General features: G+C 46.6%; 1 protein-coding gene across 4 annotated transcripts; it reads left to right on the top strand.

Moving 5' to 3' along the window:
• The first annotated feature begins 839 nt into the window (after window positions 1-839).
• Window positions 840-27,533, top strand: apc (APC regulator of WNT signaling pathway). 4 transcript variants are annotated; one of them, XM_076758054.1, is made up of 17 exons: window positions 840-1,088; window positions 11,943-12,098; window positions 15,155-15,242; window positions 15,359-15,581; window positions 16,708-16,816; window positions 16,972-17,085; window positions 17,491-17,553; window positions 18,056-18,106; window positions 18,199-18,285; window positions 18,378-18,555; window positions 18,703-18,903; window positions 19,143-19,238; window positions 19,382-19,521; window positions 19,621-19,698; window positions 20,900-21,016; window positions 21,142-21,356; window positions 21,470-27,533. In XM_076758054.1, exons 2-17 carry the CDS (start codon window positions 11,964-11,966, stop codon window positions 26,415-26,417), a joined length of 6,843 nt encoding a protein of 2,280 aa, XP_076614169.1. In that variant the 5' UTR covers window positions 840-1,088; window positions 11,943-11,963; the 3' UTR covers window positions 26,418-27,533. The 4 variants fall into 4 exon arrangements, with proteins under 4 accessions (XP_076614169.1, XP_076614168.1, XP_076614170.1 ...); XM_076758053.1 differs by lacking the exon at window positions 840-1,088 and adding an exon at window positions 6,850-6,915; XM_076758055.1 differs by lacking the exon at window positions 840-1,088 and adding an exon at window positions 7,122-7,139.
• The last annotated feature ends 384 nt before the right edge of the window (window positions 27,534-27,917 follow it).

Genomic DNA, 27,917 nt, shown 5'->3' with positions numbered 1-27,917 from the left:
TTGTCGCCTTTATAGTAAAAGCATGCGCGACCGCTAGGCCCTTCACAATAAAAGCTCGAAGCGAACCTTTTGTTCTTCTGTCCCTCAACTTTACTGCTGAAAAAGCAACACACAAACAATCTAACAGCGCCATCAAGTGGTAATACAAGAAAAGAGCAAATCAATCTAAATCGAGATTCAAAAACAAAACAAACCAATAAAACAAGCAGAATAACGATTAATGAATTCAATAGAGAGTAGAGAGTAAATCTAGATGAGGATGTAATAAATATTCTATACCTTTCTTCTTCTTGTAATTAGAGCAGTGCTCTTTATGTAAAAATGATCTAAAAAGCAGCAAATATTGATTTAGAATAGCACAACATGAATAAAATGTATTAGAAAATAAGTATAATTAGTTGTGTATGGCATGCAGGTGACACATTAATCTATCTGTAGCTTGTATTTATTTTATTGTTTATTCTTGATGTATTATTGTTTTTTCTATTTCTTTGCCTTATTTCCTTTTTACTTTCCTCCATGTGTATTGCTCTTGTTTTCTTTTTCAGTGATTAAAAAAAAAACTTTTGTTTTCTAAATATCTTCAATACACGTTTAATCCTTTAGTGTATTATGTTTGGGATATTTTTACTTAAAATGCAGGACAACTACACGCCTGACCACACCCTAACCTTGACCTAAACCTGAGTCTGATCCAAAATCTGATCTAAACCTGGGTCTAACTGTAACCCCTGAAACCGAGTCTGGACCTTCAGAGGGCCCTTTGAGACCAGAATGTCCGATACACACACACGCGCGCACACGCACACGCACGCACGCACACACACACACACACACACACACACACACACACACACAAGATGGCGGACCGCAACAGCAGCAGCTCCTCCACAACAGAAAGGCCGACTTCGTAAAAGTTCTCCCGGACTTTGTTCAACTTCACTTTTCCCGCTGTGACCGGAGACATGCGCGGCCTCTGCCGCCTCCAGGGCCTCGTTTAACGGCTGTGTGTGTGTCTTTCCCGTGATGTTCCCGTGAATTCGCCGCCGTCTCAAGCGGATTTAGGTCGTTTTCTCCAAACCGGGAAGGTAAGAACGGCCGTGCTGTTAGCTTAGCTCCATGCTAGCCGTTTGTTTTGGTTGGATGTCGGTGTTTCCTCGGGTCTGTGGAAAGACCGGTGGCGGTTACCGGGTTTGACGGGGCCTGAGAGAAGAGGAGGATGTTTGATTTATGACTGCCGATATATCCGGATGTATTTGGGGGAAATATCGGTAAAGTAGCGGGTCAGTATTAGCCGGACTGGAAGGTTCAGCTAGCTCAGAGGGCTGCTGCTATTGTCACAAACGTACTGTAACTGTGTATTACTGCACTGCAGTTACTCTACAGTATTACTGCTGCTAATAGCTTTACTGCCAAGAGTAACAGTAGTGCACAGTAAAATACTACTAATGGACTGCTGCTTAGCGTTACTGTGTCCCCACTGCAGTACTCCAAACAGTGCTAGTACTGCTGCTGGGGTTTGACCAGAGACTACACCTGCTGGTACATTAATGTTGCAAATACTACTCCAAATACAAACTACAGTTGACATGAAAAAGGGGCAACTTATGAATACGAGTACTTATGTTACTTGTATATGCACAGCTGTGACTACTGCCAGTGGCACTTGTACTCCTACTACAACTACTACTACTGCTGTCACTGGAGGTATTCATATGGCAGTATTCGTGAGACTTTCTTCTGATTTGGGATGAATCGTGTTAAGAGTACATGTTGAGCTGCACATGGCTGTTTATGTTACTAGGACAGTGGTGGTGGTGGTGGTAGTAGTAGTAGTAGTGTTGGAGGAGTTTAGTACTGTGAAAACAAACACACTCACCACGAACAATCAATGGCTTCAGTGAACTGACTTATCAATTCATTGATCAGTTGATCCATAGAGAATCGGCTGGGAACAATTTTGACAGTCAAATAGTTTTAGCCATTTTTCGGTTGAAGCTCAGACTGAAGGGACGTAAAGATGCTCTGACGAAAGGATAAGATAAGATAGGACTTCTTCTTCTTCTTCTTCTTCTTCTTATATTTATTATTGATCCCACACTGGGGAAATTTAGTCGTTACAGCCAGCAGGTTACAAAAAGCCGGCACAGTGGAATAAAGAGGTCAAAAAATAAAAATCTAAAAGTTTACAAGATACAGAGTAGAAAAAAAAAACAACTATATATATTTTCATTTGAACAGATTCTAAAAATAGTAAATGCCGAAGAATCTTACTGCATAGAGAAGTACTGTTGCTAGTTGTCGTATGAGAACTACTAACTACTGATATGACGTGTTGTATTGTACTTGAGAAAAACACTATTTTGCTTGAGAAATACTGGGTTTATGTATATGCACAATATATATAGTTTATAATTCAATTCAGTTTTATTTGTATAGCACCAAATCACAACAGAAGTTGCCTCATGACACTTTCCATATAGAGCTGGTACTGGCCAAGCTCTTCTAAAAATACAGTATAAAAATACGGTTGCCAACATGGATAATAAATAGTGTTTTTGTACAGTTGGGAGAAATACACAACTTAGTAATTGCACCAGGTGAAATGGATAAATGTGAGCAGATGTTGGCAGATATTGATATATTGGCATTAGAGCATGTATTAGCATTAGAGCAGATACTAGCATTAGAACAGATATTAGCATTAGAGCATGTATTAGCATTGATAACAGTAGTGCAAATCAAAAACAGGTTTATGATATAGAACTGAGACACACAGCATCAACACAGTGCTTCATCACATGATGCTGGAGTTAAGCAGTCTGACAGCTGTTGGATGAAGGACCTGCGGTAGCTTCTGACCTTCAGGCTGGATGCAGCAGGATGGATGCAGCAGTCTGTTACCGAAGGAGCTGCTTCAGCGTTTGTTTGGCTCATCATCATCAGGATGCAGGTGTGAAGTTTGTATGAAGGTGACACAAAGAAATATGGAGGAGAGTGAAGGTGACAGAATGAAAGAAAGAGGAGCTGGTACCAGAGCCGGACCACGTGACCAAAGTCTCCTTTCACAGGAAACCTGACTTCATGTCTCAGGGGACAGACTGATTATGATTCTGTGAGATTCTGAATGTGTGAAAGAACCGAAGCTCTTTGTGTTTCAGACTGTTGGTCGATTCGACGTCGTGCTGGGCATTTTCAATAAATCATCACTCACACACAGATTAATCGATTAATGGAGAAAATAAGTTTTGTTTATGATGAACTGAATTATTGGTCATCTTTCATTTTTCTCTTTATTGAACTTTCTGATATGCAAATGCAGAGTACAAAAAAAACCCAGTCAGAATTAACAGACACAGTACGGACATAGTACACAGTACAGGCAGACAGCACAGACACAGTATAGACACAGTACACAGCACAGACATAGTACAGACACAGTACACAGTACAGACAGACAGCACAGACACAGTACACAGCACAGACATAGTACAGACACAGTACAGACACAGTACACAGCACAGACATAGTACAGACACAGTACACAGTACAGACAGAGCACAGACACAGTACACAGTACAGACAGACAGCACAGACACAGTACACAGTACAGACAGACAGACACAGTACAGACACAGTACACAGCACAGACATAGTACAGACACAGTACACAGTACAGACAGACAGCACAGACACAGTACACAGAACAGACAGACAGACACAGTACAGACACAGTACACAGCACAGACACAGTACACAGTACAGACAGACAGCACAGACACAGTACACAGTACAGACAGACAGACACAGCACAGACACAGTACACAGTACAGACAGACACAGCACAGACAGACAGACACAGTGTGAAACAGATGTCAGTGCAGGTCAGTTGTACAGCAGCACAGACATCCTTCAGTTGCTGGTTGAGAAGCAATGTGTTCTGAGGCCCAAATGTTAAACAAAGCCTGAACTTTGATCTCCATGTTGGATTTTCTGTAGGTTTGACATCAGAAGTGACGTTGTGACAGCCAGCTGCTGTCGGGGGTTTGCTCTCTGTCCATTTCAGCAGAAAGTGAGGAAACACAAGAGACGCCATTGATCCATGTTCAGTTTAATGTCAACAATTCATCTGCACACTGCGTTTTTCTATTATTCATCAATAATCAATCATGTTTCCGATGGTCAGTGATGATGACGGAGGTCTCAGCACTGCATGCAATAAAGTGCAGGTGCAGGTGTGAGGCTGCAGGTGTGACGGTGCCCTGTGTTGCTCATCAAGTCCTGAGAGCTCTTTAAATTCAGTCTTCTGGTTTGAATCCAGCCCTTTAAACACACCTGTACGCCTGCTGCTGTCAGGTAACTTGTCCTCTACACACACCTGTACACCTGCTGCTGTCAGGTAACTTGTCCTTTAAACACACCTGTACACCTGCTGCTGTCAGGTAACTTGTCCTTTAAACACACCGGTACACCTGCTGCTGTCAGGTATTTTGTCCTTTAAGCACACCTGTACACCTGCTGAGAGCCACGATGATGCCACGGAGAAGGTGATGCAGGTTTACAGCAGCTTGACTTCGGATCCAACATGAGCTCATTAAATGAATGTTAACGGGGTTTAGAACTTCTTCCATACACTGATTATTGAACTGACAGAAGATTATCTTCAACTGTTTTGATTCAATTAATCATTTGAATTGTTTGTGAATGGGGAAAAAAGTAAATCCTGGCATCTGATTGGCTGACAGCTCAGTGAGGATGTGACAGTTTTCTGAAGTCTCTGCTGCAGCTGTTCTGCTGAGAGGCAGAGAGTACACACATGCAGTATTACACAGGTGTTCACATACATGTAGTATTACTGCAAGTAGCATTTCCACAACGAGTGATGTCAGTCTTGTTTGGTAAAACTTAGTTTGTGCCTGTTAGGTCTGAGCTTCATAAATGGGAAGTAAGGCGGTCATGGTGTGGGCGTGTCCACCGTCACCACAACAAACAGTCAGCTGATTTCAGCTTCAGGCTTTCTCCGCTCATTGTCTGGACTGTTGGTCAGAGGTCACACTGTCATCACTGCTTTCTGACATGTTATCGACGAGTTTCCGTGTGCGATCAGCTGGTGGGCAGAAAATAACCATGAGGACATCGACACGAAAAGCTGCCTTTGTGCTGTAAACCCAGCGCTTCCCAACCTTCTTCCTGAAGGTGCTCCTTCACTGTCATTGAGTGAACTGATGCCTTTTATTGGTACTTCATGATATTTTCAGCAGCATTGAAGGTTCAGGCAGCCCTGGTCAAAACGTCTGTGACTGTGAATAGTTCAGTGAGGATGACAATGGAAAAGTATGAAGGTACAAAGTTAAAGATCAAACATTCGCTTCAATGTTTCAAGCAAGTTTCGTGTTTTATTTTAGTTTTTTGTGCAATATTAGAGAGAAAACAGGGATTTAATCTCGTAGAAGTCTGTGACCTTAATTAGCTTGATTGTGCGATGACTGTGGTGACTATGATCACAGTCACCGTTAGGAAAGGTCATCAGGTGATGTCCCAGTCTCCCTCTTCCCAGCAGTCAGCAGCCATGTTCTCCTCTCAGAGCTGCCTGAACTCTGAACATTCAAATAAGTGATGAACACAAAGCAGTAGAAGGCTGAAAACAACCCCAGAGCGTTTTATCCTTTCTTCACTTCACAATGGAGGAAGGCCCATTAACGGGGACATTGGAGGTCAAACTGAGGACGACCAAGAAGACTCTTTTGACAGCTGATGTGTCAATGTGTGCAGAGCAGATCGAGCGACACTGGAATGGACAAATAGACAAAATAGACAAAAAAAGAGACCTTTTAGCTTCAAAGTCTCCTTACATCATTGTAGAAGGGCAAATATCAAAATGCTGTGCTTCTGAAAGGCCCCATTTTGAGATGCTGGAGCTGCAGACTGCTGTAGGACGCCATCGTTCACATAAAATTTACAACCTTTTAAATATTTTTAATTTTGTGAAACGGGATTTGCACCAGTGTGTTGCAGCAGTTTGACTTACAGCCCCTTCAGCCGCCTCCCCGATAACACCTGATGTCGTGAGTGATAGTGAGTTAAGAAGTGCCGCGATTGGTCGGGGTCATATGTGGAGTCTGGCCAGTCACCTGACTGAGACACGGCGAGAGTTTGTGTCTCTGTGGTAGTTCAGTCTGACACGTGAGGTCTGAACCAGGCTTGAGATGAGCCGTCTGGACGGTTTGGAGAGATCTTTTCCTGTGAAGGTTGTATCAGAGAGGAGTTTTCCTCATACTCTTTTTTCACAGAGCTGTGGTGACCCCTCGTGGGGTCGGGACCCCCAGGTTGAGAGCCAGTGCTTTAAAGTGCAGGCACAGATGTAATGAGTGAGAGAAATGGCTTTTAGCTGAAAGAGGACGTTGGCCGTTAGTTGATCATGTGATGATTCTTCGCTCAGAGTAAATGTGTTCTGACGTCTGACTGCTCGCCGTGTTCAAGGCTCTGATCAACACGAGGCTTTCACCTTTAAAGCTCATCTTTTCTCAAATGTTCCTTTTCAATACCACCATTAGTTTGGAATGCTAACATTAGCTTCTTATGCTAACATTGTTTGTTTCAGGGCCTCTGTGTTGACTGCTCTGTGTGTGTGTGTGTGTGTGTGTGTGTGTGTGTGTTAGTCTCTCAGTAACCCAGTCAGCCTGCCTGCAGCAGCAGCTGCAAAGCATGCTGGGAGCAGTAGGAGAAGGGAGAGGTAGCCCCCCTCCCTCTCTCTCTCCCTCTCTCTCTCTCTCTCTCTCTCTCTCTCTCTCTCTCTCTCTCTCTCTCTCTGTCTGTCTCTGCCTCCTGATTGGCTGCTTGTTCACCCAGCTGACTGCCCTCTGTCAGACACAGAGAGAGAGAGAGAGGGAGGGTGATGGAGGCTACAGCGATGGGGTGAGCTGCCATCTTCTCTTTCTTTATCCACAATCTGTTCATCCTTTTTTCATCCTTTCTCTGCTGCTCTGTGTTTATTTTGTGTCAGATTATTGAGGGAGAGGATTGGGGAGGGTGAGGAGAGGGGGAGGGGGCGAGGAGAGGGAGAGGATGAGGATGAGGGAGGGAAGGAGGTAGGATGAGGGGGGAGGTTATGCTGTTCTTTCGTTGTCTGTTGTTCTCTGGTGAGTTTTTCTTCTGCATTGAATTGATTTCGTGTGTTTTCTGTGATGAAGAAAGAGGAGGAGGAGAGAGGGGAGGATGGGAAGAGAGAGGGGGAGGCAGGGATGATAGAGGGAGGAGAGAGGAGGGAGATAAAATGGCCGACCAGTGATGGAGGACGAGGACTGAGGGAGGAAATAAAAAATAAAAGAAGAGAGGAGAGTTAGTCTTTTATTCAGGATCAGACTGATTGCTGCACTGATTATCATGGATCACAATGTGACTGATTAATTATTGATGATATAGAGACTGTTAAAAAGGAAGACACCAGGATGTGTGGTAGTTGTAGTTCTCTGTAGCTGCACTGCCCTGCTTTGTGGTAGTACTGATGCAGTACTGTGTAGTGCTGTGTATCAGGCCTGTGTTGGAATCAAGTCTTCATGCAGTATTAGAAAGTATCGCAGTAAAGTACTAATGGTATTACAGTAAACAGTAAATTAATTTAGTATTTACTTTGTCAGTCTGACATTTATTTTCTCAATGAATGAATGAATCATTTAATCAGTGAAATGTAACTTCAGAGAGTGAAGTGAGAAACAGAAAAACATGAAGCATTCAGTGATTTTCATGGTAGTTTCTGATTATCTTTCTTGCCATGTGACTGATCGATTGATTGATTTACTGTTTTCATGATGTGATCAGAACATTGATGGACGCAGACAGCAGCTGTGCTGTGAGGTCAAAGCCATGAAAGGTCTGATTTCATTGTTTTTGTCATATCATCACTTCTTCAGTTGATATTTTGAGCCTGTGAACAAACAGTTGTTTGTTTCACATCCAGCAGCTGCAGAACAACACGATGATTCATGTGAGAGGAGTTTGTGTCTCCTGATGAAGTCGGTCCAGTCTTCTCTCTCTTTGAGCTCCGTGTTTGGTCTCCTCCACCTCCTGAGGGAAACATCTACTCTTTAGCTGCTAAATGCTAAATGTCCCCCAGCTGCTCTCTGACTGTCTGTCTGCTGTTTGCTGCTCAGCAGGGAGTGAACTGAGTATTTTTACAGCTTTTATTCTGAAAACAAGTGATGAGAGCGAACAGAAACAGTGAAGTTTGAGTCCGGCTGATAAAGGACGAGCTGAAACTTGCTATCATGTAATTTATTTGAATTGATCTTAACTGTGTGTTTCGCCGTTGGTCAAATAATGTGTTGGATGAGTAAAACTTCAACAGTTCAATAAAATATTCAGAATGTAAAGAATCACAAAGAATTTGATGGAACACAATATTGCGCGATTTTTCATCAAGTGGGTCTTCACGGCCTCCACTGGGTAAGAGGGTCTGACGGAGGCGACCGCCACCTTCAGACACGCCGAAGCTTGACCAGAAACAGGCGAAGCTTTTTCATCTTTTCCAACAGAATATCTGACTCCACGCAAATAAAGAACAACAGACACTTTCAAATGTTTCCAGGAGGTTTGGGTGATTGTTCTCATATCATCCAATTGTTGTTACTCGAGGTCGTGCATCGACAATCCGATTGGCCGATGCCAGCATGGACAATCAGGGACAAGTTGAGTTCTGCAACATAAAAGCAAACTTCAAAAACTGCTCAGCGCACTGTTCCACCTCGGTGGCAAAATGTATTAAAATATAATAATACGAATATATAAATATAATAAGAATATAAATATAATTCAAATATATTTATGTGGTGCTCCACCAAAACATCTCAAAATGCACTTATTTTTCGAACACCTTGCTTCTAATAGTCAGGTAGTTAAGATTAGACTTAGACTTTATTGATCCCAATTTTGGAAATTCTTTTGTTGCAGCAGCAGTTTAAACAAACACATAAACATAAAATATATAGAATAAAGAAGAACGAGGAGGAACTAAGAGAAAAATGAGTGTATAAACATGGAACAACAGCAATTCTTAAAAATAAAACTAGATATAACTAAATATCTAGTTCTATAATGTGTATTATAATATATCATACATATTATATAATATCTAATAAAAATACAATCTAATCTCTCCCGTCTAGAACCTTGTTTGTGTTGTATGAAAAATCTCATATGTATGTCACTTTGGATAAAAGCATCTGCCAAATGACAAATTGTTAATGGTGAATTGTAAGTATATAAACAAGTATTAACAGCCGTTCTTAAGAGAGAGAGCGAGCCAGAGCTATAAACTATATACCAGAAAAATATGTGCAAATTCCGACTGATAAATAAATGTAAACAATAAACAGTATGTGCAGTTTTGCAGTAGTGCAGATAAAATGTAAAGTATTGGTTTGTGAGGTCGGTGGATGAACTCTTTAAGCTGCTGTTGTTCAGTGTGACGCTCGTGGCAGGAATGATTTCCTGAAGCGCTCCTTGTGACAGCGGAGCTGGAGCAGTCTGTTGGAGAAGGAGCTCCGCTGTCTGTCCACGAGGTGGTGAAGAGGATGTTCGGGGTCTGTCCAGTGTCCTCCTCTCCACCACCTCCTCTGAAGTGTCCAGTTTGCAGTCGTTAACGGAGCCGGCCTTCCTCATCAGTTTGTTCAGTGTGTTGGTGTCGCGGCTCCGATGCTGCTCCTCCAGCACACTGCAGCAAAGAAGAGTGAGCTGACACCAACAGACTGGTTGAAGATCTCCAACATCTCGCTGCACACGTTGAATGATCTGAGCCTCCTCAGGAAACAGAGTCTGCTCATCCCCTTCTTGGAAACAGCGTTGATGTTAGTTTTCCAGCTCAGTCTGTTGTCCAGCTGCACTCCGAGGTATTTGTAATCCTCCACCACTGTGACATTCTCCCCCAGAATGCACACTGGTTGTGTGGTCGTCCTGTTCCCTCTGAAGTCGGTAACCATCTCCTTGGTCTTGGCCACGTTAAGCAGCAGGTGATTTCTACCAGACCATTCCACAAAGTTGTCCACCACTGCTCTGTATTCCTTCTGTCGTCCATCCTTTATACACCCCACCACCGCTGAGTCATCCGAAAACTTCTGTAGGTGGTACGATGAAGTAGTGCTGGGCAGTATGACCAAAAATGTATATCACAGTATTTTTCAAAATTATAATGTTTTACGGTATATGACGGTATATTTTTTTTCTTTCATCTGGAAGAGAGATGTTGTAACACGGGTATGTCCAGGCGCTCATTTGAGCGCATCTTGGTAGAGTACCATTATCTCGTCCAAGCATACGGAGAAACTCCTCTTTTGAAAACACATTTTCAGCCTTTTTTTTCTGCTTGCTGTTGTTCTTATCTCTCATAAAAGGACGAAACAGTAAAACAGTCAAATAACACCTCAGTGTTACAGTGACGAATGGAGACAACACTTTGGTCCAAGGGCGGGATCACCGGGGAGGACTGAGGGTATGGGAGAGAAGCTTGGGCAGAGGGGGGGTTATGGAGGCTGTTGTGGATAGTGGTGAGGTGTGAGGGGGCGGGGGAATGCAGGGCCTCACCTGGCTGTCAGCTAAACCTGTTGAAGAAGTGTTTTAGCTCATTGGCCCTCTCGAGGCTGCCACCTGCTGGTCTGTCTCTTGCCTTGAGCCCCGTGATCTCCTTCATTCCTGTCCACACATCCTTCACTCTGCTCTGCTGGAGTTTGGCCTCCAGCTTCATCCTGTACGCATCTGCTCTGCCTCAGCTTCTCCTCAGCTCGCACTGAACACTCGTTTTTGTCCCCTGACCTGAAGGCTTGTTCCTTCCTGAGTTAATTAACGTTGCTGTCAGAAAAATCATCCCTTCAATCATCAATATCTGATTCCATTGATTCATATGTACAAAGCCAGTTTCCCGTGGAACTGGAGCTTGATCTGAACATGTCTGTAGACGCTGTTCACACAGCGCTGTCTACAGTGTCGTAGTACTGCAGTGTTGTAGTACTGTAACATCTCCAGATGTGAGCAGCAGTGAATCATGTGACAGACAGTGACATCAGTGTTTGTAACAGAGGAAATGTCACATGATGCTTACACACGCGCGCGCACACACACACACACACACACTGCAGTTCCTGATGGCATACAACAGCGTACTGCATGATGATGTACAGTTACTTCATACCAGAGGAGGATTAACACAGATCAGTGTTCATGTGTTGTGTGGGCATGTGTGGACTGATGTCCAGTCCCTCTCACTGGTTTGTCCTTCAGCAGCCTCCGTAGGTTCTTTAAAGCCGGAATGTCTCTAATCATTAAATAGAGGTTTTACACTTACACTTGTCAGCTTGTCTAAAAGTAAGAAAACATTGAGAGAACAGTCAGAATTGAGCTCAAATTAGTCTCTAAGGTGAAATGTCGTCTGAAAACATGTCACTGATACGACCCATTCAAACCAGTAGTCACTCTCTCAACTGCTGCTGCAGTTTGTGCCACTTTGTTCATCAGGTTTTTCAGACGCAAAGAAAATCTGGTCAAGTATTGCATGCATGCATGTTTTTGCATGTCAGTGACGAATGGAGACAACACTTTGGTTCAGTGTTGAATGAGAGACCGCTGAAAACCCTCCAGATGTTTGCAAAACATCCACTAAAAGTGGATGTACAAGTGTTTTTGACACTGACTCAGAGTCTTATTGTCAGTCACTAGTCTGTCGTCCGACCTGGAGGTACTATAGTCCTACCTGGTCCAGGACCAGCCTGTAGGTCCTGTCTGTATGTCCTGTATGTCCTGCCTTTAGTCCAGCGTGTCAGTTCTACATCACAGACTGATGACATTGACGTTAAGAAGTTAAAACATCTGGATTTGAATGTCTTTTCGATACATTGTCTCCGTGCCCCCCCCCCCCCCCCCCCACAGTGTGATGGTTCATTATGTGTTTTGTACAGGTCAGACGTGGGTCTTCCAGCATGGCGGCAGCGTCATATGACCAGCTGCTGAGGCAGGTGGAGGTGTTAAAGATGGAGAACTCCAACCTGCGTCAGGAGCTTCAGGACAACTCTAACCACCTGACCAAACTGGAGACTGAAGCCTCAAACATGAAGGTCAGTGCTCATAATACATCTAAAGCACTACTTGGATACTGCTCAAATACTGCTAATTGCAGCTGTAGTACTTCTGATCTCCATACGGCTGTAGAACAAGAGTAATAGTGAATAAACTGGACACTGAGGCATGTAGTACTACTGAAATACCACACACAGTATGACTGAAGTACTGTAGACAGTACTACTGACCAGAGAGCCATACAATGTTGTTAATGACAAAACCACTGGGATTTTTTTATATTGTGATAATGTCAATATTCTGTCATAATGTTGTCAAACCGTTACACAAAGCAACACGAGCGTGGTTGACAGCAAACGTTGCACTGAAAGAACTTTGCTACTGAGTCGATTTGGTTTGATTACTGAAGATCAGAAGTACGACAAACCACAGAGTGTCGACAGCAGGACTAACACAACCTCATTATTTCTGTCCCTCCCTGCCGTTTGTGAAGTTCAGCTGTCTGCTTCAGCTTCATTGTTCTTAAAAGGCTTGTGTAGGAATAACTTGAGGAGAACTTCTTTCTTCCCTTCCACTGACCTACGCTGCACAGCTCTGCTTCTTTTAAAGCACCAGTCAACAATAATCAGCTGTTTCTGTCTGAGCCACGACTCTGAATCTGGGCTTCGGCTTCGGTTTCACCATCGTCAAGACGGATGTTCTGGTTGTTTCAGTCTCTGTGTTTTTGGTTTGATAGCTTCCTGAGCTTTTGGCGTTCTTTATCAAACCATTTGTCATTGTTGGTTTGACGAAGATCCTGAAAGGTGGTCACACCTCTGTCCTTGCGTTTGAAGCTTTGTTTAACAGTTTGTAGTTTGGTTGGCTTTGATGCTCCACCATCGTGTGTTGATCTCTTCAGGTACTGACTGCTGTGGACAAACCTGTAGTATTTTCCACCAATCACAGCTGCTCTAAGCTTCAGAATGAGCTTGTTGTTGTTGTTGTTGTTGTTGTTGTTGTTGTTGTTGTTCAGAGTGAGATGTCTGTGTGTTAGAGGATCTTTGCTGGGAGTTGTCTGTGGTCTCTGCTCGTCTTCACCTTCACTGACACTTTTCTTTGTTTTTCTTTTTCTTCTTTTCTATCTTGTTATTGTTGTTTTTGTCTCCTCTTCGCCTTCTTTGTCTTGTTTTTGTCTCCTCTTCGTCTCTTCTTTGTCTTATTTTTGTCTCCTCTTCACCTCTTCTTTGTCTTATTTTTGTCTCCTCTTCGTCTCTTCTTTGTCTTATTTTTGTCTCCTCTTCGTCTCTTCTTTGTCTTGTTTTTGTCTCCTCTTCGTCTCTTCTTTGTCTTGTTTTTGTCTCCTCTTCACCTCTTCTTTGTCTTATTTTTGTCTCCTCTTCGTCTCTTCTTTGTCTTGTTTTTGTCTCCTCTTCACCTCTTCTTTGTCTTATTTTTGTCTCCTCTTTTATTTGCTGCTCTGTTCTTTTCATCTTCTTTCTTTCATATTTTTTGTCTCATAGTTTTTTGCGCTCTTAGTGTTTGTTTTGTTTTTTTCTGTTTTTTATTGTTTCTGTGTGCTTTGTATTTATTCTAATCTGTACATCATTTTTAAATTCCTTGTCAATCTTTAGTTTTTGTAGTTTTTCTTTATTGTTTTAAATAATTTTCTGTTTCTTTCTTTGATTTTTATTGTTTTCTCTTCATAGTTTTGTGTTTAGTCTTATTTTCATGTCTCTGTTTTGTTGTTTTTCACTTGTAGTTTTCTTGTTCTTTATTGTTGCATCCTTCCTCTCCAAACACACTCACTTCCCATTTCCTGTTTCCTGTTTCCTGTTTTCTGTCAATGAGCGGATAACACACGGACAGTCTGAGTGTTGTTAGTTTCCATCATGTCGCTGTATGAACGCTGTCGTTTCATCGTGGTGAGTGAAAAGACGAGTGTTTGTGGTCGACACCATTTTATTCCTTTTGTGTTTTCCAACGTGTTACTCGTTTCATTTCAGCATCAACCTCATTATTTTAATAATGTATTGATAGAATATTTGTTTTATTGTACAGCCTTCATTCCTGAAAAGTTGCAACGCTGTGTAAAACATGAATCAAACAGGAAGTGATCACCTGATCTGATCCTCTCTGACACAAACTGACCTGAAATCAGCTCAAAGTCAATATATTTAATGTTCTTCCTTATCAGCCTCATTGATTTCTGTAAATATCTCTTGTGAATCTGAAGCAGCAACACGTTTCACAGACTGAAAGATGTGAAACGCTCCAAAAACACCTGTTTGGAACATTCCACAGGCTCATTGGTGACAGGTGAGAGGATCATGATTGAGAAGAAGAATAAGAAGAATCGGGGGGGGGACGTTCCCCTTTATTGTCACACACATGCACCATGCACGGAACACTGCACACGAGGTGACATTTGTCCTCCGCATTTCACCCATCCTGGTCGTCCCTCCTCCTCCGTCCCTCCTCCGCGGCAGACCAGGAGCGGTGGGCAGCCAGACCGGCGCCCGGGGACCCATCTCGCCGTCACCATTGGTCAGGTGGTGATCTTCATGTTTTTAGTGGGGGTATATTTTACAGGTGAACACGGGGAGAACATGCAAACTCCACACAGAAAGGCACCGAAGGCATGGTGGAGGACACGCCCCCGGTGCCCGCAGCGAGAGACCTTCTTGCTGTGAGGCGACAGTGTTGCCACCGTGCCACCGTGCCACATTGAGTATGAAAGGGGCGTCCTGGAAAGACTCAGTCGATCACAGAGGATGGAGCGAGTTCACCACTTTGTGAACACATGAAGAATGAAGGAGATGAACACATGAAACTGCTGTCAGTGAACAGTTTGATTATTGATAATTGATTGTGGTTTGATTTGTGTTTTACAGTCCAGACTGTTCTGGAATCAGGGCTGTGATCGACTGTCAGGAGCATGTTTGTATTTTAAAGCCTCTGTATGTCCAGAATCTGATTCTAAACGCTCCATGTGTGTTTTCTGCTCTATGAGGGTCTCTGGTTCCCCCCTGTGGTCACATCAGAAAACATGCTGTGGTGCACAACAGTACACTGTGATGTAACTCTGGACCACTTCTTGTCCATTCATGTCAAACAGGAAGTGCTGAAGCAGCTGCAGGGCACCATAGAAGAAGAGTCTGGAGAGGCGTCTGGCTCTCAGCTGGAACTTATCGAAAGACTGAAGGGTGAACGAAACAAACACACACACAAATGCAAACAACATACACACAGTAAATGGTAGATGGACTGCGTTTATATCTTTCTAAAGTGTAAGCTGACATCGACGTCTCTCCTCCTCCAGAGATGAGCCTGGACTCTGGAGGTTTTAAGCCCAGGTCGAGACCTACTCTGCCCTCCTCATCCTCCTCCAGCTCAGCCTCTTCTGGCTCTGGAGCTCCTGGAGGAGCAGCTGGAGGCTCTGGATCTCCAGGCCCCCTCACAACCGCTGCTTTACCCAGGAGAGGTCTGCCGTCTGTGGGCAGAGACAGCCACGACCGCTGCCTGGAGGAGCTGGAGAAGGAGAGGTACTACTGAGAGGACTGATAGTATTATTGGGAGTAGTATGACCCCTACTGTACATGCTGCTATTGATAACACCACTAAGAATACTACCTTTTATGAAGTACTACTTTATAAAGAATATCACAACTGTATATACTGCGACTTTTTAGTACTGCCACTATTGCAATACCATAACTTCAATAGCACGACAGAGAGTACTGCTATGACTCTACAACTACAAGGCCTGTGAATACTGAGAATATGGATGACAGTACCATTGCAACTGCACTGGTAGTATTTCTGCTAATACCACTGACAGAACGATTGATGCTCATAGCACCACTGAGCATACCACTACAACTGTACCATTACTGTAAGTACTTGTACCAAGCACAGCACTGCTGTAGGTACTACTCCTGATCATTGTACTAGTCTGGGCCCAGGTGTTTGCAGTAAACCGTGACCTGATCACTCCTACAGGGCATCTGCAACACACGACACAAAGACAAGCAGCGAAAGAGGCGAGGATGTCACAGACAACAAGTACTACAACAAATACAGTTTTTGTTAGTTCAGCTGGTATTAGCACTGCTCCAGTACTGCTGAGAGAACACCTGTGACTATACTATAAATTCTATTACTGTACTACCAGCACTAATAGTGCTCGTGACTGTTGCTACCACCACAGTGCTACTTCTGCTTGTAGTATTTGTGCAGAAAGAAATGCGCAAAGCATCCATTGATAATGGGAATACTTCGATTCCAGGAAACTAAAAGAAATACCACAGCTCCAACAAATATAATGCCTGGTAGTTGAACTAATACTCTTACTGCTACTGTTACAGTACTGTACTGGAATTTCCCCTCGCGGGACAAATAAAGGACTATTGAATTGAATGTTGAGTACTAATGCGAATGTACTGCTAATTCTGCTGCTGTAAGTAGTAATACTCATGGGACTGCTGATAGTACTCTTATATTATTTTCTCGTTTGTACTTTTATATTTCTCTTGTTTTTTGTGCTTTTTTTGTGGCCATCGTGGGCTTTGTCAGATTTTTGATTTCCCTCTTTTCTGTGGTTGGCTCCTCTTTCTCTCTCTCTCTCTCTCTCTCTGTTCTGCTCTGTGATTGGTTGCTGCTCCCTGACAGGTCACTCCTATTGGCTGAGCTAGAGAAAGAGGAAAAGGAGAAGGACTGGTACTACGCTCAGCTGCAGAATCTCACAAAGAGGATCGACAGTCTGCCACTCACTGAAAATGTAAATGAACAGCTCCATTAGCTCTCTGACAGATGTGTCATTCATGGTGACATTTTCGGTCTCTGCCGTTCTTGGATGTTTGGTCATGTTTGGTAGTTCTCTGCAGACGGACACGAGGCATCAGCTGGAGTTACATTGTAATTTTGTGTTTGTAGTTCACTCTGCAGACGGACATGAGTCGTCGTCAGCTGGAGTTTGAGGCTCGTCAGATCCGTTCGGCGATGGAGGAGCAGCTGGGCTCCTGTCAGGAGATGGAGAGGAGAGCTCAGGTTTGAACTCACCTGGAGACTGTTTCGCTGTCTCCAACACACACACACAGGCACACACACACACATTCAGCAGGTAGTAGCCAAGTGTGTCCCATGCCATACAGCAAGTCTCTGACACGTCGCATTGTGGGATTGTTTACAGACAGTAGTGCACACGTGGATGTATTCAGTAGAAGTGGGTACTGTGTTCAAAGATGGCGTCTCCTCCACTGAGTGCAGCGCTGAAAAAGTCTCTTCAGGCCTCAAACTTGAGCCCACTGAGCTCAGTAGAGTCCTTCAGCTTCAGCTTTCAAAGCACCACGTCTGTAACGTCAACATCACCTGGCCACACCTGGTTTACACTGTGTGTGCGTGTGTCTGTCTGTGTGTGTGTGCGTGCGTGCGTGTGTGTGTGTCACTCTCCAGGCGCGTGTGTCTCGTATTCAGCAGATAGAGAAAGACATCCTGAGACTGGGAGCTCGCCTGCAGGTAACCTCACCTGTTCTTTCACGATGTTGGAACATAAATGTGATGTGAGAACAGTCGTGATGGAAACACGTTCGCTCTCCGTACTGACTGACAGGCGCGTTAAACTACGACCGAACTCGTTCATCCCACATGTTGTCTGGTCACATCAGAGCGTGTCAAACGAGCTGAACGTCCTTCATCAAAGAGCAGAGGAATGAATGCTTGTTTCCATCCAGTCCTGGTGTGTGAACGTCAACCCTGACCAACATCTGAAAGAGACGCTTCCGTGTTTGTGGTCAATTGTTTCTCATTTCATCATTAAACTTCTTTAATCTGCTCACCTGCTCTTCCCTCACTTCTCTTCACACAGTCTGAGTGTTATTACTTGAGGTCAGAAGTCATGACGTACAAACACAACGTGTTTCTTTCCTTCTGTTCTCACATATGTTGTAAATACGTGATGATGGCAGCAGCGTTCTTCTGTCTGCACGTACTCTGAATGATTCGTCTCTGTCCCCCCCAGGTGGAGGAAGCTCAGGGGGCAAGCGACAGCAGTGGATTGGCTGGGGCTCAGGTGACCTGACCTTTATTCTTCTTCGTTATTTTATCTCTGTTCTTTTTTAAATCTTGAATATTTTTCTGTATTTCTTTATTTTAATCCTCCAGAGCTCCAGCAGCCGATTGGACCATGAGCCAGCCAATGAGGCGAGCTACTCTGTGCCTCGACGAATCACCAGCCACCTGGGAACCAAGGTTAGAAGTTCTGTGGAGTGAGACTGTCAGAACCGGGGGGGGGGGGGTTCACCTTCATGCTGGAGACATGACCTCTGTGTCGCCCCCTGCAGGTGGAGATGGTGTACAGTCTTCTGTCCATGTTGGGGACTCATGATAAGGATGACATGTCGCGGACGCTGCTCGCCATGTCGAGCTCGCAGGACTCGTGCATCGCCATGCGTCAGTCCGGCTGTCTGCCGCTGCTCATCCAGCTGTTGCACGGCAACGACAAGGACTCGCTGTTGCTAGGTAACCATTATTATAGAAGTGAAATGTCGAAGATGTTTTCATCCTTTTCTGCCTCAGGAAACTTTCTTCTCTTGCCCGGTCATTTCTATTTCTCTCGTTGCCAGGTAACGTTGTCATCTCACCTGTTGTTTGTCTCCCGTTGCCTAGGTAACTCTCGTGGCAGTAAAGAGGCTCGTGCGCGGGCGTCGGCGGCGCTGCACAACATCGTCCACAGTCAGCCAGACGACAAGAGAGGGCGCCGCGAGATCAGGGTGCTGCACCTGCTGGAGCAGGTGCGCCATTACTGCGAGGCGTGTTGGAGCTGGCAGGAGAACCATGAGAGGGGCGTCGACCAGGAAGACAACCCCAGTGAGTGATGTCACACACTCCTGACCAATCAGGAGGACTGACAGTCAGCACACGTCACATGACCAAAACTTTCTTTGTAAAACTTTCAGAAAACATTCAGATCATTTTTCCTCCTCGTGTTGACGTTTAGCATCAGTGTTCTGGAACGTGTTTACATGTTTTCTGAGTATAAATACTGTGTCTATGTATAAGTATTGTACATTGTATTTATATGTAAACATAGTGTGATGTGTCTTCAGTGCCGTCTCCAGTGGAGCATCAAATCTGTCCTGCCGTCTGCGTCCTCATGAAACTGTCCTTCGATGAAGAACACCGACACGCCATGAACGAACTGGGTGAGTCTGAGGAGCAAACAGCTGATTGGCTGAGCGACTGATTCGCACTGTTCCACTCTCGTTCGACTCTCACTGATTTCCTGTTTCCTGACTGCTTCGCTGCTTATTGATTCAGTTTTTCTGTGGGTTATTTGTCCCTTCAGGTGGTCTGCAGGCAGTGGCAGAGCTGCTTCAGGTGGACTGCGAGATGTTCGGTTTGAGCAGCGATCATTACAGCGTCACGCTGCGGCGATATGCCGGCATGGCGCTCACCAACCTCACCTTCGGAGATGTAGCCAATAAGGTTGAAGGAAAAGACAAACGTGCATCGTTGATGTTTTGAAGGTGTAAACTTGTGTGTTGCTTCAGTTCACACCAGCCGTGTTGTCGTTTCTCCCATCAGGCCACGCTGTGTTCCATGAAGGGCTGTATGAGAGCGATGGTTGCTCAGCTGAAGTCTGACAGCGAGGACCTGCAGCAGGTAAATTCACGTTACCATGGCAGTCAGCTGACACCTGTTTGTGAAGCTTGAAGTTGTTCCCCATTTTTATTTTCTTTTTCTGTTTGTCAGTGACAATGAGTTTTATTTTGTAAATATTTTATTTGTTATTTATTAGTCAGTCTATCCATTCATCAGTTATTGCTGTGCTGGTGTGCCGTCAGTCCAACGTGAAGCAGCAAGTGATGACACAACTTTTATTCATTCATTGGTTGCTTTATGTCGACTAAAACAGCTCTTTGAACCTTTTTCCAAAACAAGGAGTGGAATTCTGGTTTATTGTTGTGATGTTAAAGAGCATTGTGATGTCATGTCATCGGGGGGTTCTGCAAAGTTTTCTTACAAAGAAAAGGACAACAAACACAGACAGAAACAACCGCCATCGTGCACACGGCTGAAATACACCAGTCCAGACATCAACCTGTCCTCAGCTGTGACCTCCTGGCCTCCTCCCGTTTGGAGATCCACGGGGAGTTCAGGAGGAGCCTGATCAGATGTTGAACCACCTCAACTGACTCCTTCCAGCACAAAGGAGAAATGGTTCTCGCCTGTGCTCCTCACCTGGTCTCTAAAGCTGAGTCTAGACACTTGCCAAGGAAACTCAGAGACCAGGACCACAGCTGAGGACTAGAAGAGAGAAGACCCTCAGTGGTGAACAAGACCCTGAGATACTTGAACTCCTTCACCTGTGACAGTGACAGTGAGTCCAAACTGAAGGGAATGATCTGTTGTTCTCCAAAGTACCGTCATGTCAGACCGGGAGGAGCCGACCGTCATCCTGCTGCTCGCCGGAGGATGGACGTTCTCCACACCTTGACTGCACCTGTGAACCTGTGACCATCGACCAGATGGAGTCCAACACCCTCCGTGAATGTTTGACTTGCAGCTCTCAGCAAAGACTCAGTGACTTGTAATAACAGTCCTCATACCCGATGGTTCCCTTCACACCTGGTTTCTACCAGCTGGTTCCTCGGTTCTCACTGTCAGACAGTGATGACCCTCCGATCATAACTCTGAGTAGCCACCTCCAAGGTGGAGGCTTTGAGTTCTTGATGTGTATTTATTTAAGTGTATTTGTTGGTGTCAGGACATAAACACGTTGGTTGTACAAACCAGGTTTTGAATAGTTGTTTGTTCTTTTGTTTTGATTTCACATATTTTCTGTATTTTGCCTGTTTTTCAGGTGATAGCGAGTGTGTTGAGGAACTTGTCGTGGCGTGCTGATGTCAACAGTAAGAAAACCCTACGCGAGGTCGGCAGCGTGCGAGCGCTGATGGGCTGTGCCCTCGAGGTCCAGAAGGTAAATAAAAGCAGCTTTTCTATTGTTTGGTTTGTCTTCATTTATTTATTTTGTCGTCTCCCTGGACTGACGGTGCTCATAAATAAATTCTTCTGTCGTTTTTCACTTTTCTTCTCTTGCGTCAGGAGTCCACTCTGAAGTCCGTACTGAGTGCGCTATGGAACCTGTCGGCTCACTGTACGGAGAACAAGGCTGATATCTGCACTGTGGACGGTGCTCTGGCTTTCCTGGTGGGAACGCTGACGCACCGCAGCCACACAAACACACTTGCCATCATCGAGAGCGGCGGTGGTATCCTGCGCAACGTCTCCAGCCTCATTGCCACGAACGAGGCGCACAGGTAGATAAGTGTAAACAAGTCAGCAACCTGTGATAATCTACAGTCTCCTCCATGTGCATTAAATACTGACAGCTGCTGATTCATCTCCCTTCTGCCTGCACCATGTCTTGCAGGCAGATCCTGCGTGAGCACGGCTGCCTGCCAACTCTGCTGCAGCACCTGAAGTCTCACAGTTTGACCATCGTCTCCAATGCCTGCGGGACGCTGTGGAATCTGTCGGCTAGAGACGCTAAAGACCAGGAGGCATTATGGGAGCTGGGTGCTGTGGGCATGCTGCGCAACCTCATCCACTCCCGCCATAAAATGATCGCTATGGGCAGTGCTGCTGCCCTGCGTAACCTGATGGCCAACCGGCCGGCACGCTACAAGGACGCCAGCGTGGTGTCACCAGGCGCTGGCGCCCCGTCATTGCACGCCCGCAAACAAAAGGCGTTATTTGAGGAGCTGGATGCCCAGCAGCTGTCAGAGACATTCGACAACATTGACAACTTGAGCCCCAAGGCGGCACACAGGAAGGGCCGGGGTTGTAACGGCGCAGGAGGAGGAGGGAGCACAACACGCTCGTACGCCAACACACCAGTGCTTTCCAGCCCGAAGAACGGAGATGGGTCAAAGAGGACAAGTGAGGAAGCGGCGTATGCTCGGCCAGTGTTCCCACCCAGTGTCAGAGCATCCAGTGACAGCCTCAACAGCGTGACGAGCGCTGACGGTTATGGCAACCGCGGCAAGACCAAACCGTCATCGGAGCCCTTCTACTCATCAGATGAGAGCGGAGCCAACAAGTGCTGCGTCTACAGGAAGTACCCGGCTGACTTGGCACACAAGATCCGCAGTGCCAATCACATGGCAGACGATGATGGTGCTGAGCTGGACACACCCATCAATTACAGCCTGAAGTACTCTGATGAACAATTGAATTCTGGGAGACAGAGTCCAAGTCACCGCGGCGGCATCGAGAGTGACGACGAGGATGAACAGGACACCAGGCTGAGGAGGAGGAATGACGGCAGTGACCCAGCAACAACCAACAGCCGCATGCCGTCTGTCCCGCCGCCACGCTACGTCGTTGCTACAGCAACATCAAGCTATGGCGGTGACTCCACAGGTGAGCAGCCAATCGACTACAGCTTGAAGTATGGCACTGACACTGCTCGCAAACCACTGTTTAAGCCAGAAGAAACTGCTGCCCCACCTGCCCCCCCTCCTCCATCATCCTCTGCCAACAAGATCCGCCCACCTCCACCCTCAGCCAATCGGGCGGTGCCAAAAGGCAACCAGGAGTCGACACAAACGTACTGTGTGGAGGACACGCCCATTTGCTTCTCCAGAGGCAGCTCACTTTCCTCGCTGTCATCAGAGGAGGAAGAGGAGGAAGTTGATGTCATTGGGAGGAGGAGAGGTGGGAGCGTTGTCAGCGGTTGCGGGGGCAGCCCTAATGACTACCCAACACTTCCTGTCAGCGAGAAAGATGCACACGAGCAACAGCAGAGGCAGCAGAAGGAGGCAGAGAGCCAGACCGCCACTGCTACCACCATTCCCTCCACACGAGGAAGACGAGGTCATCACCACCATCACGGTCATGCCCATCACCACCATCACCACCATGTGACATCATCTTCAGGTGCCCGGACTCCTAAGAGCCCGCCGGAGCAGCCGTATGCTCAGGAGACGCCACTGATGTTCAGTCGCTGCACGTCTGTCAGTTCCCTTGACAGCTTCTCCACTTCATCCATCGCCAGCTCTGTGCGCTCCAGCGAGCCATGCAGTGGAGTGCCAAGTGGCGTGGTCAGCCCCAGCGACCTGCCCGACAGCCCGGGACAGACCATGCCGCCGAGCCGTGCCAAGACGCCGCCACTGCCGCCGCCAGCACAGAAAACAAAGGAGCAGGAAAAGGCCAAGAAGAAGGATGAGGAGGAGAGCAGCGTTGATGTCCTGCTGCACTTCGCTACAGAGAGCACGCCGCATGGCTTCTCACGAGCCTCCAGTTTAAGCGCGCTCAGTCTGGATGAACCATACATTGCAGGAGAGATGAAGAAGAAGAAAGAGGATGATGATGGAAGGAACGAGGTGATGGAGGCGGAGGTGCCAAAACCAATCCTTGATGAATCAGATGACGACGACGACATCGAGATCCTGGAGGCCTGCATCAACATGGCCATGCCCAAGTCATCACGGAAACCAAAGAAACCGCAGCAAGCAGCGCCGCGGAAACCCAGCCAGCTTCCTGTTTACAAGCTCCTCCCACCCCAAAGCTGCACCCAGTCACAGCCGAGGAAGGACGTGCCCCCGCCACCAGAGGAAGTGCCGAGAGTTTACTGTGTGGAGGGAACACCGCTCAACTTCTCCACGGCCACCTCGCTCAGTGACCTCACCATTGACTCTCCACCCAATGAGGAGGCAGCAACAGCTTCCATATCTGTAGGTCCTCCCACCTCTGCCCAAGGGAGGCGGGCTGGACTTCCTGAGGGCGAGAATGGTGATGACATTCTTGCCGAGTGTATTAGTGCTGCTATGCCGAAAGCCAAACCCAGAAAACCCATTAGAGCAGCGGCGAACAGCGAGCACCTCCAAACACCGCCCCTTCCTCCACCTCTTCCTCCCCCAGCTCCGCCTCCTCTTGGCCCACAGCAGCAGAAGAAGAAGCCGACGTCGCCTGTGAAGCCAATGCCCCAGCGGGCGATGTACAGTGTTGCCACACCATCAGCTGCCAAAGCAAAACCAGGGTTTGCCTTTGACTCACCACGCCACTACACGCCCATCGAAGGCACGCCATGCTGCTTCTCACGCAATGACTCGCTGAGCTCACTCGACTTTGATGAAGATGATGGCGGTGAGAAGGACGAAGAGAAGAAAACAAAAGAAGAAGAAGGAAGGAAGAGAAAGCAGCAGACAGCGGCAGTTTTCCCCCGAACGAAACCTGTGACCAATCCAACAGCCACAGACGAAAAGCAGAAGTTTGCCATCGAAGACACACCCGTCTGCTTCTCCAGAAACTCATCACTGAGCTCGCTGAGTGACATCGACCAAGAGAACAACAACAAGGAGTTTGCTCCACCGCAGCCGTCTGAGCAGCAAGATGGAGGCAAAGCGGGAAAAAAGTCTCCTCCTCCTCCAGAGCCGGAGCCAAAGACCCGCCCCCCTGCGGCCAGTGGCTATGCCCCCAAAGCATTTCATGTGGAGGACACGCCCGTCTGTTTCTCCAGGAACTCGTCACTCAGCTCGCTGAGCATCGACTCCGAGGACGACCTGCTGCAGGAATGCATCAGCTCCGCCATGCCCAAGAAGAAGAAGAAAGCTGCTGCGATCACTGTCTCCGCCGCTGTCAGCACGCCACTTCCTGCTCCCAAAGCCGACAACGGCATTCTGGCTGAGGAGGAGCCTTCAGAGGTGCCGAAAAGCCCTGCCTCCCCTGACTCCGAGTCCTTTGATTGGAAGGCGATCCAGGAAGGTGCCAACTCTATTGTTAGCAGCCTGAACGCTGCGGCTGCTGCCGCCTCGTCGCTTTCCCGCCAACCGTCGTCAGACTCTGACTCAGTCCTGTCCCTGAAGTCTGTGGGCTCGCCGTTCCGCCTGCCAGCTACCAATAACAACGCAGAAGAAGAAGAGTTGGAGGAGAAAGGTGAGGCGGCGGTGAAGCGAGGGGCAAGAATCCTGAAAGCTGGAGAACACACCACACTGGAGGCCAAGAAGAAGAAGGAGGAGGAGGAGGAGGAGGAGGAAGCGAAGGTGGTGAGAGGTGGGAAAAAGGTGTATAGGAGCCTGATCACAGGTAAGCCAAGGGCGGAGCCAGCAGCCAGGGGGAGGAGCAAACCCAGAGCAGTAGCTGTGGCCAAAGCTCCAGGAGGCATCGATGGCGCTGAAAGAGGAGGCGGGTCCTCTCGGGACTCCACACCGTCTCGAGCTTCCACAGCCAATCAGAAAGGAGGGAAGCTGTCGCAGCTGCCGCGCACAGCGTCTCCAGGAAGCGCATCATCATCATCGTCATCTGCCTCCAGACCAGCCAAACAGAGCGGAGCATCGAGGACCGGCGGCATCCCGAGGAGTGAGTCGGCTTCAAGAGTCAGCAGCTCCACAGCAGCAAAGAAGCAGAAAGCAGAGCCGGAGAAGCCGGCGCTTGTTCGTCAGTCGACCTTCATCAAAGAAGCACCGAGTCCGACGCTGAAGAGGAAGCTGGAGGAGTCTGCAGCTGCGGCAGCAGCCACGTTAGAGTCACCGTCCAGCCCTGATACGCCGCTGCCACCAACAACCAGGAGACATGATGTCAACCGCTCCCACTCTGAGAGCCCATCACGCCCACAGGAAGTGACATCGTCACGGTTCAGTCGCACCGGCACCTGGAAACGGGAGAATGGCAGCGGGGGTGGAGGAGGGGGTGGCGGTAAACATTCAACATCGTTACCACGTGTGGGGACATGGAAGAGGACAGGAAGCTCTTCGTCAGTGTTGTCGGCGTCGTCGGAGTCCAGTGACAAGGGGCGGAGCGAAGAGGAGAGCACCATGAGGTCAAAGGGAACGTGGAGGAAGGCAAAGAGCAGTGGCGGTGACTCATCAGCTGGGCGGAACTTCACTGACAAATCAGAAGACGTGTGGGTTCGTCTGGAGGACTGTCCCGTCAACAACCCACGATCCTCCTCTTCCTGTTCAGCCCGCTCTCCCACTGCTGCTAATGCCCCGCCTGTCATCGACAGCCCCGCCCCCTCAAAAATCCCCTCCTCTTCCTCCTCTTCCTCGTCCTCCAACCTTAATCTGCGGCGGAGCTGCGAGAGCCTCGACGACAAGCCTCCGCCCGAAAGGCAACAGCAGCAGCGCAGTCAGCAGCGCAGTGGCGCTGTGGCGGCTCGAGTCAGCCCCTTCAACTACACCCCGAGCCCGAGAAAAAGCAATGCTGATGTTGCCACCACAGCCACGCCAACCACCACGACATCATCAACCACCCCCACACGGCCTTCACTCATCCCCACCCCCGTCACCAAAAAACGGGAGCCAAAGGGAGGAGAAGGTGCCGGCGGTGGTGGCAGTGGCGGCGGTGAAAGGGGCTCGTACATCGTGACATCAGTGTGAGCAGAAACAGGAAGAAGGATCTGGAACTAGTTGGACGCCAAATGGCCGTCACACTTGGGACAGCTGATAAGTGGAGGAAATGTAAATACGAAGGGAGAAACGTCGGAAAGTGTTTGTGAACTCAACTGTACAGGAAGTCTGTATTTAAGTGCTAGCCCCGCCCACCTCCCCTCCCTCCTCTCCCCTCATTAGCTCTTCTCACCTGTCATTCAAGCTTCTTTATTCGATGAGAGAAAACTTTAAAAATGAACTTTTTATGTTTTTATACCACTAAAATGATGTGTAGCGCTTAGCCCCGCCCCTCTCTGCCTGTGTCCCCCGCATGGTCCCGCCCCCCACCTTAACGATGACAGTTACCATGGTGATATAATGACGATGACGATGATGATAACAATGATAATGTTTCTGCTAGCTGTAGCGTCTGAGCTGATTCTGCCATTTTGGAAGTTTTCATGTTCTTTTTTTTTTTCGGTTCTGAAAACGAGATTTTTCCTCTGTCGTAAAAATTAATTTATTTCTCCACATTGAGACAGTTTAGTGTCTGAAACTGAAGACGAAGATTAAACATGTCAAACGTAACTTTGACCTCAATCAGTCTTTTTAACTTCAGGCAAGATGAATTCCAGAAAATCCAAAATGTCCTGAAATCTGGATTCTGTAGAACATTTCACATGTTTTTCACGTTTTTCACGTGTTTCATTTGAAATGTTCACTCATGTCTATTCTAATCGACAGACTGGAACGTTTTCTTGTCGATGGATTTAAAAACCTTTTTTCAGAACCTCACTCACACAATCTGCGTTTTTTCCAGAGAGAGAAGTTTGCTGAACAGAACTCATTTCATCTGAAACCTGCCGAAAACTTCTCGCTCTGTGTCGCCTTGGAAACAAATAACACTGTAAAACGTAAGTTATTGCTGTAAAACCTTAAAACCTTTTAACTTTTAAGCACATAATTTAAAACAAAAATGATTTTGCCAAAAACATTTCCACAGTGTTTCTTCATGGCTGTAACTTGATTTTCACTGTTTTTATGTTGAGGACGGAGGAAAACGGTTGGAAGGTGAAATGTTAAACAGATAACGAACAATAAAATTCAACATTTTAGGTGCAAACCGTCTGTGTGTCACTGTGTGTGTGTGTTTGGATGAAATCATAAAGTTTGTGCTGATGCTGTACGGAGGCCCTGAAGGGACATGAGCTAACATTCACATAGAACATTTTTGTTCATGTCTACTCAGGGCCTCCATAAAAAAATCCCAAAAACAATAATAATAATCTGTCAGTGTTCATTAATCCATGAAATCAAACTTTATTGTCAGAATGTGTGAGGTTTTTTGACTTTACATGTTTTGACATTTCATGTCTGAAAAAAATACAAATATTCAGGATTCAGTTTGCTAAATGTGTCTGTGATGCAGTTGAATCTGACAAAAAAAAAGCTTTAAAGATCCGAGAAGTTGCTGATGGAAAGAAAAATGTAAATCTTGTTTTTGTGTGT

Source organism: Chaetodon auriga, chromosome 19 (genome assembly GCF_051107435.1).
Source record: "Chaetodon auriga isolate fChaAug3 chromosome 19, fChaAug3.hap1, whole genome shotgun sequence".
In the NCBI taxonomy this organism is placed as follows: Eukaryota; Metazoa; Chordata; class Actinopteri; order Chaetodontiformes; family Chaetodontidae; genus Chaetodon; species Chaetodon auriga.
The sequence above is the reverse complement of the archived record's forward strand: the minus strand, read 5'-3'. Positions and strand labels throughout refer to the sequence as shown.

Bases quoted from the DNA above. Each gene is read 5' to 3' on its own strand.
- apc (XM_076758054.1), top strand. From the start codon at position 11,964: ATGGCGGCAGCGTCATATGACCAGCTGCTGAGGCAGGTGGAGGTGTTA. The intron at 21,017-21,141 runs GTAAATAAAAGC...CTCTTGCGTCAG, and splicing joins GTGCCCTCGAGGTCCAGAAG to GAGTCCACTCTGAAGTCCGT. The intron at 21,357-21,469 runs GTAGATAAGTGT...CATGTCTTGCAG, and splicing joins GCCACGAACGAGGCGCACAG to GCAGATCCTGCGTGAGCACG.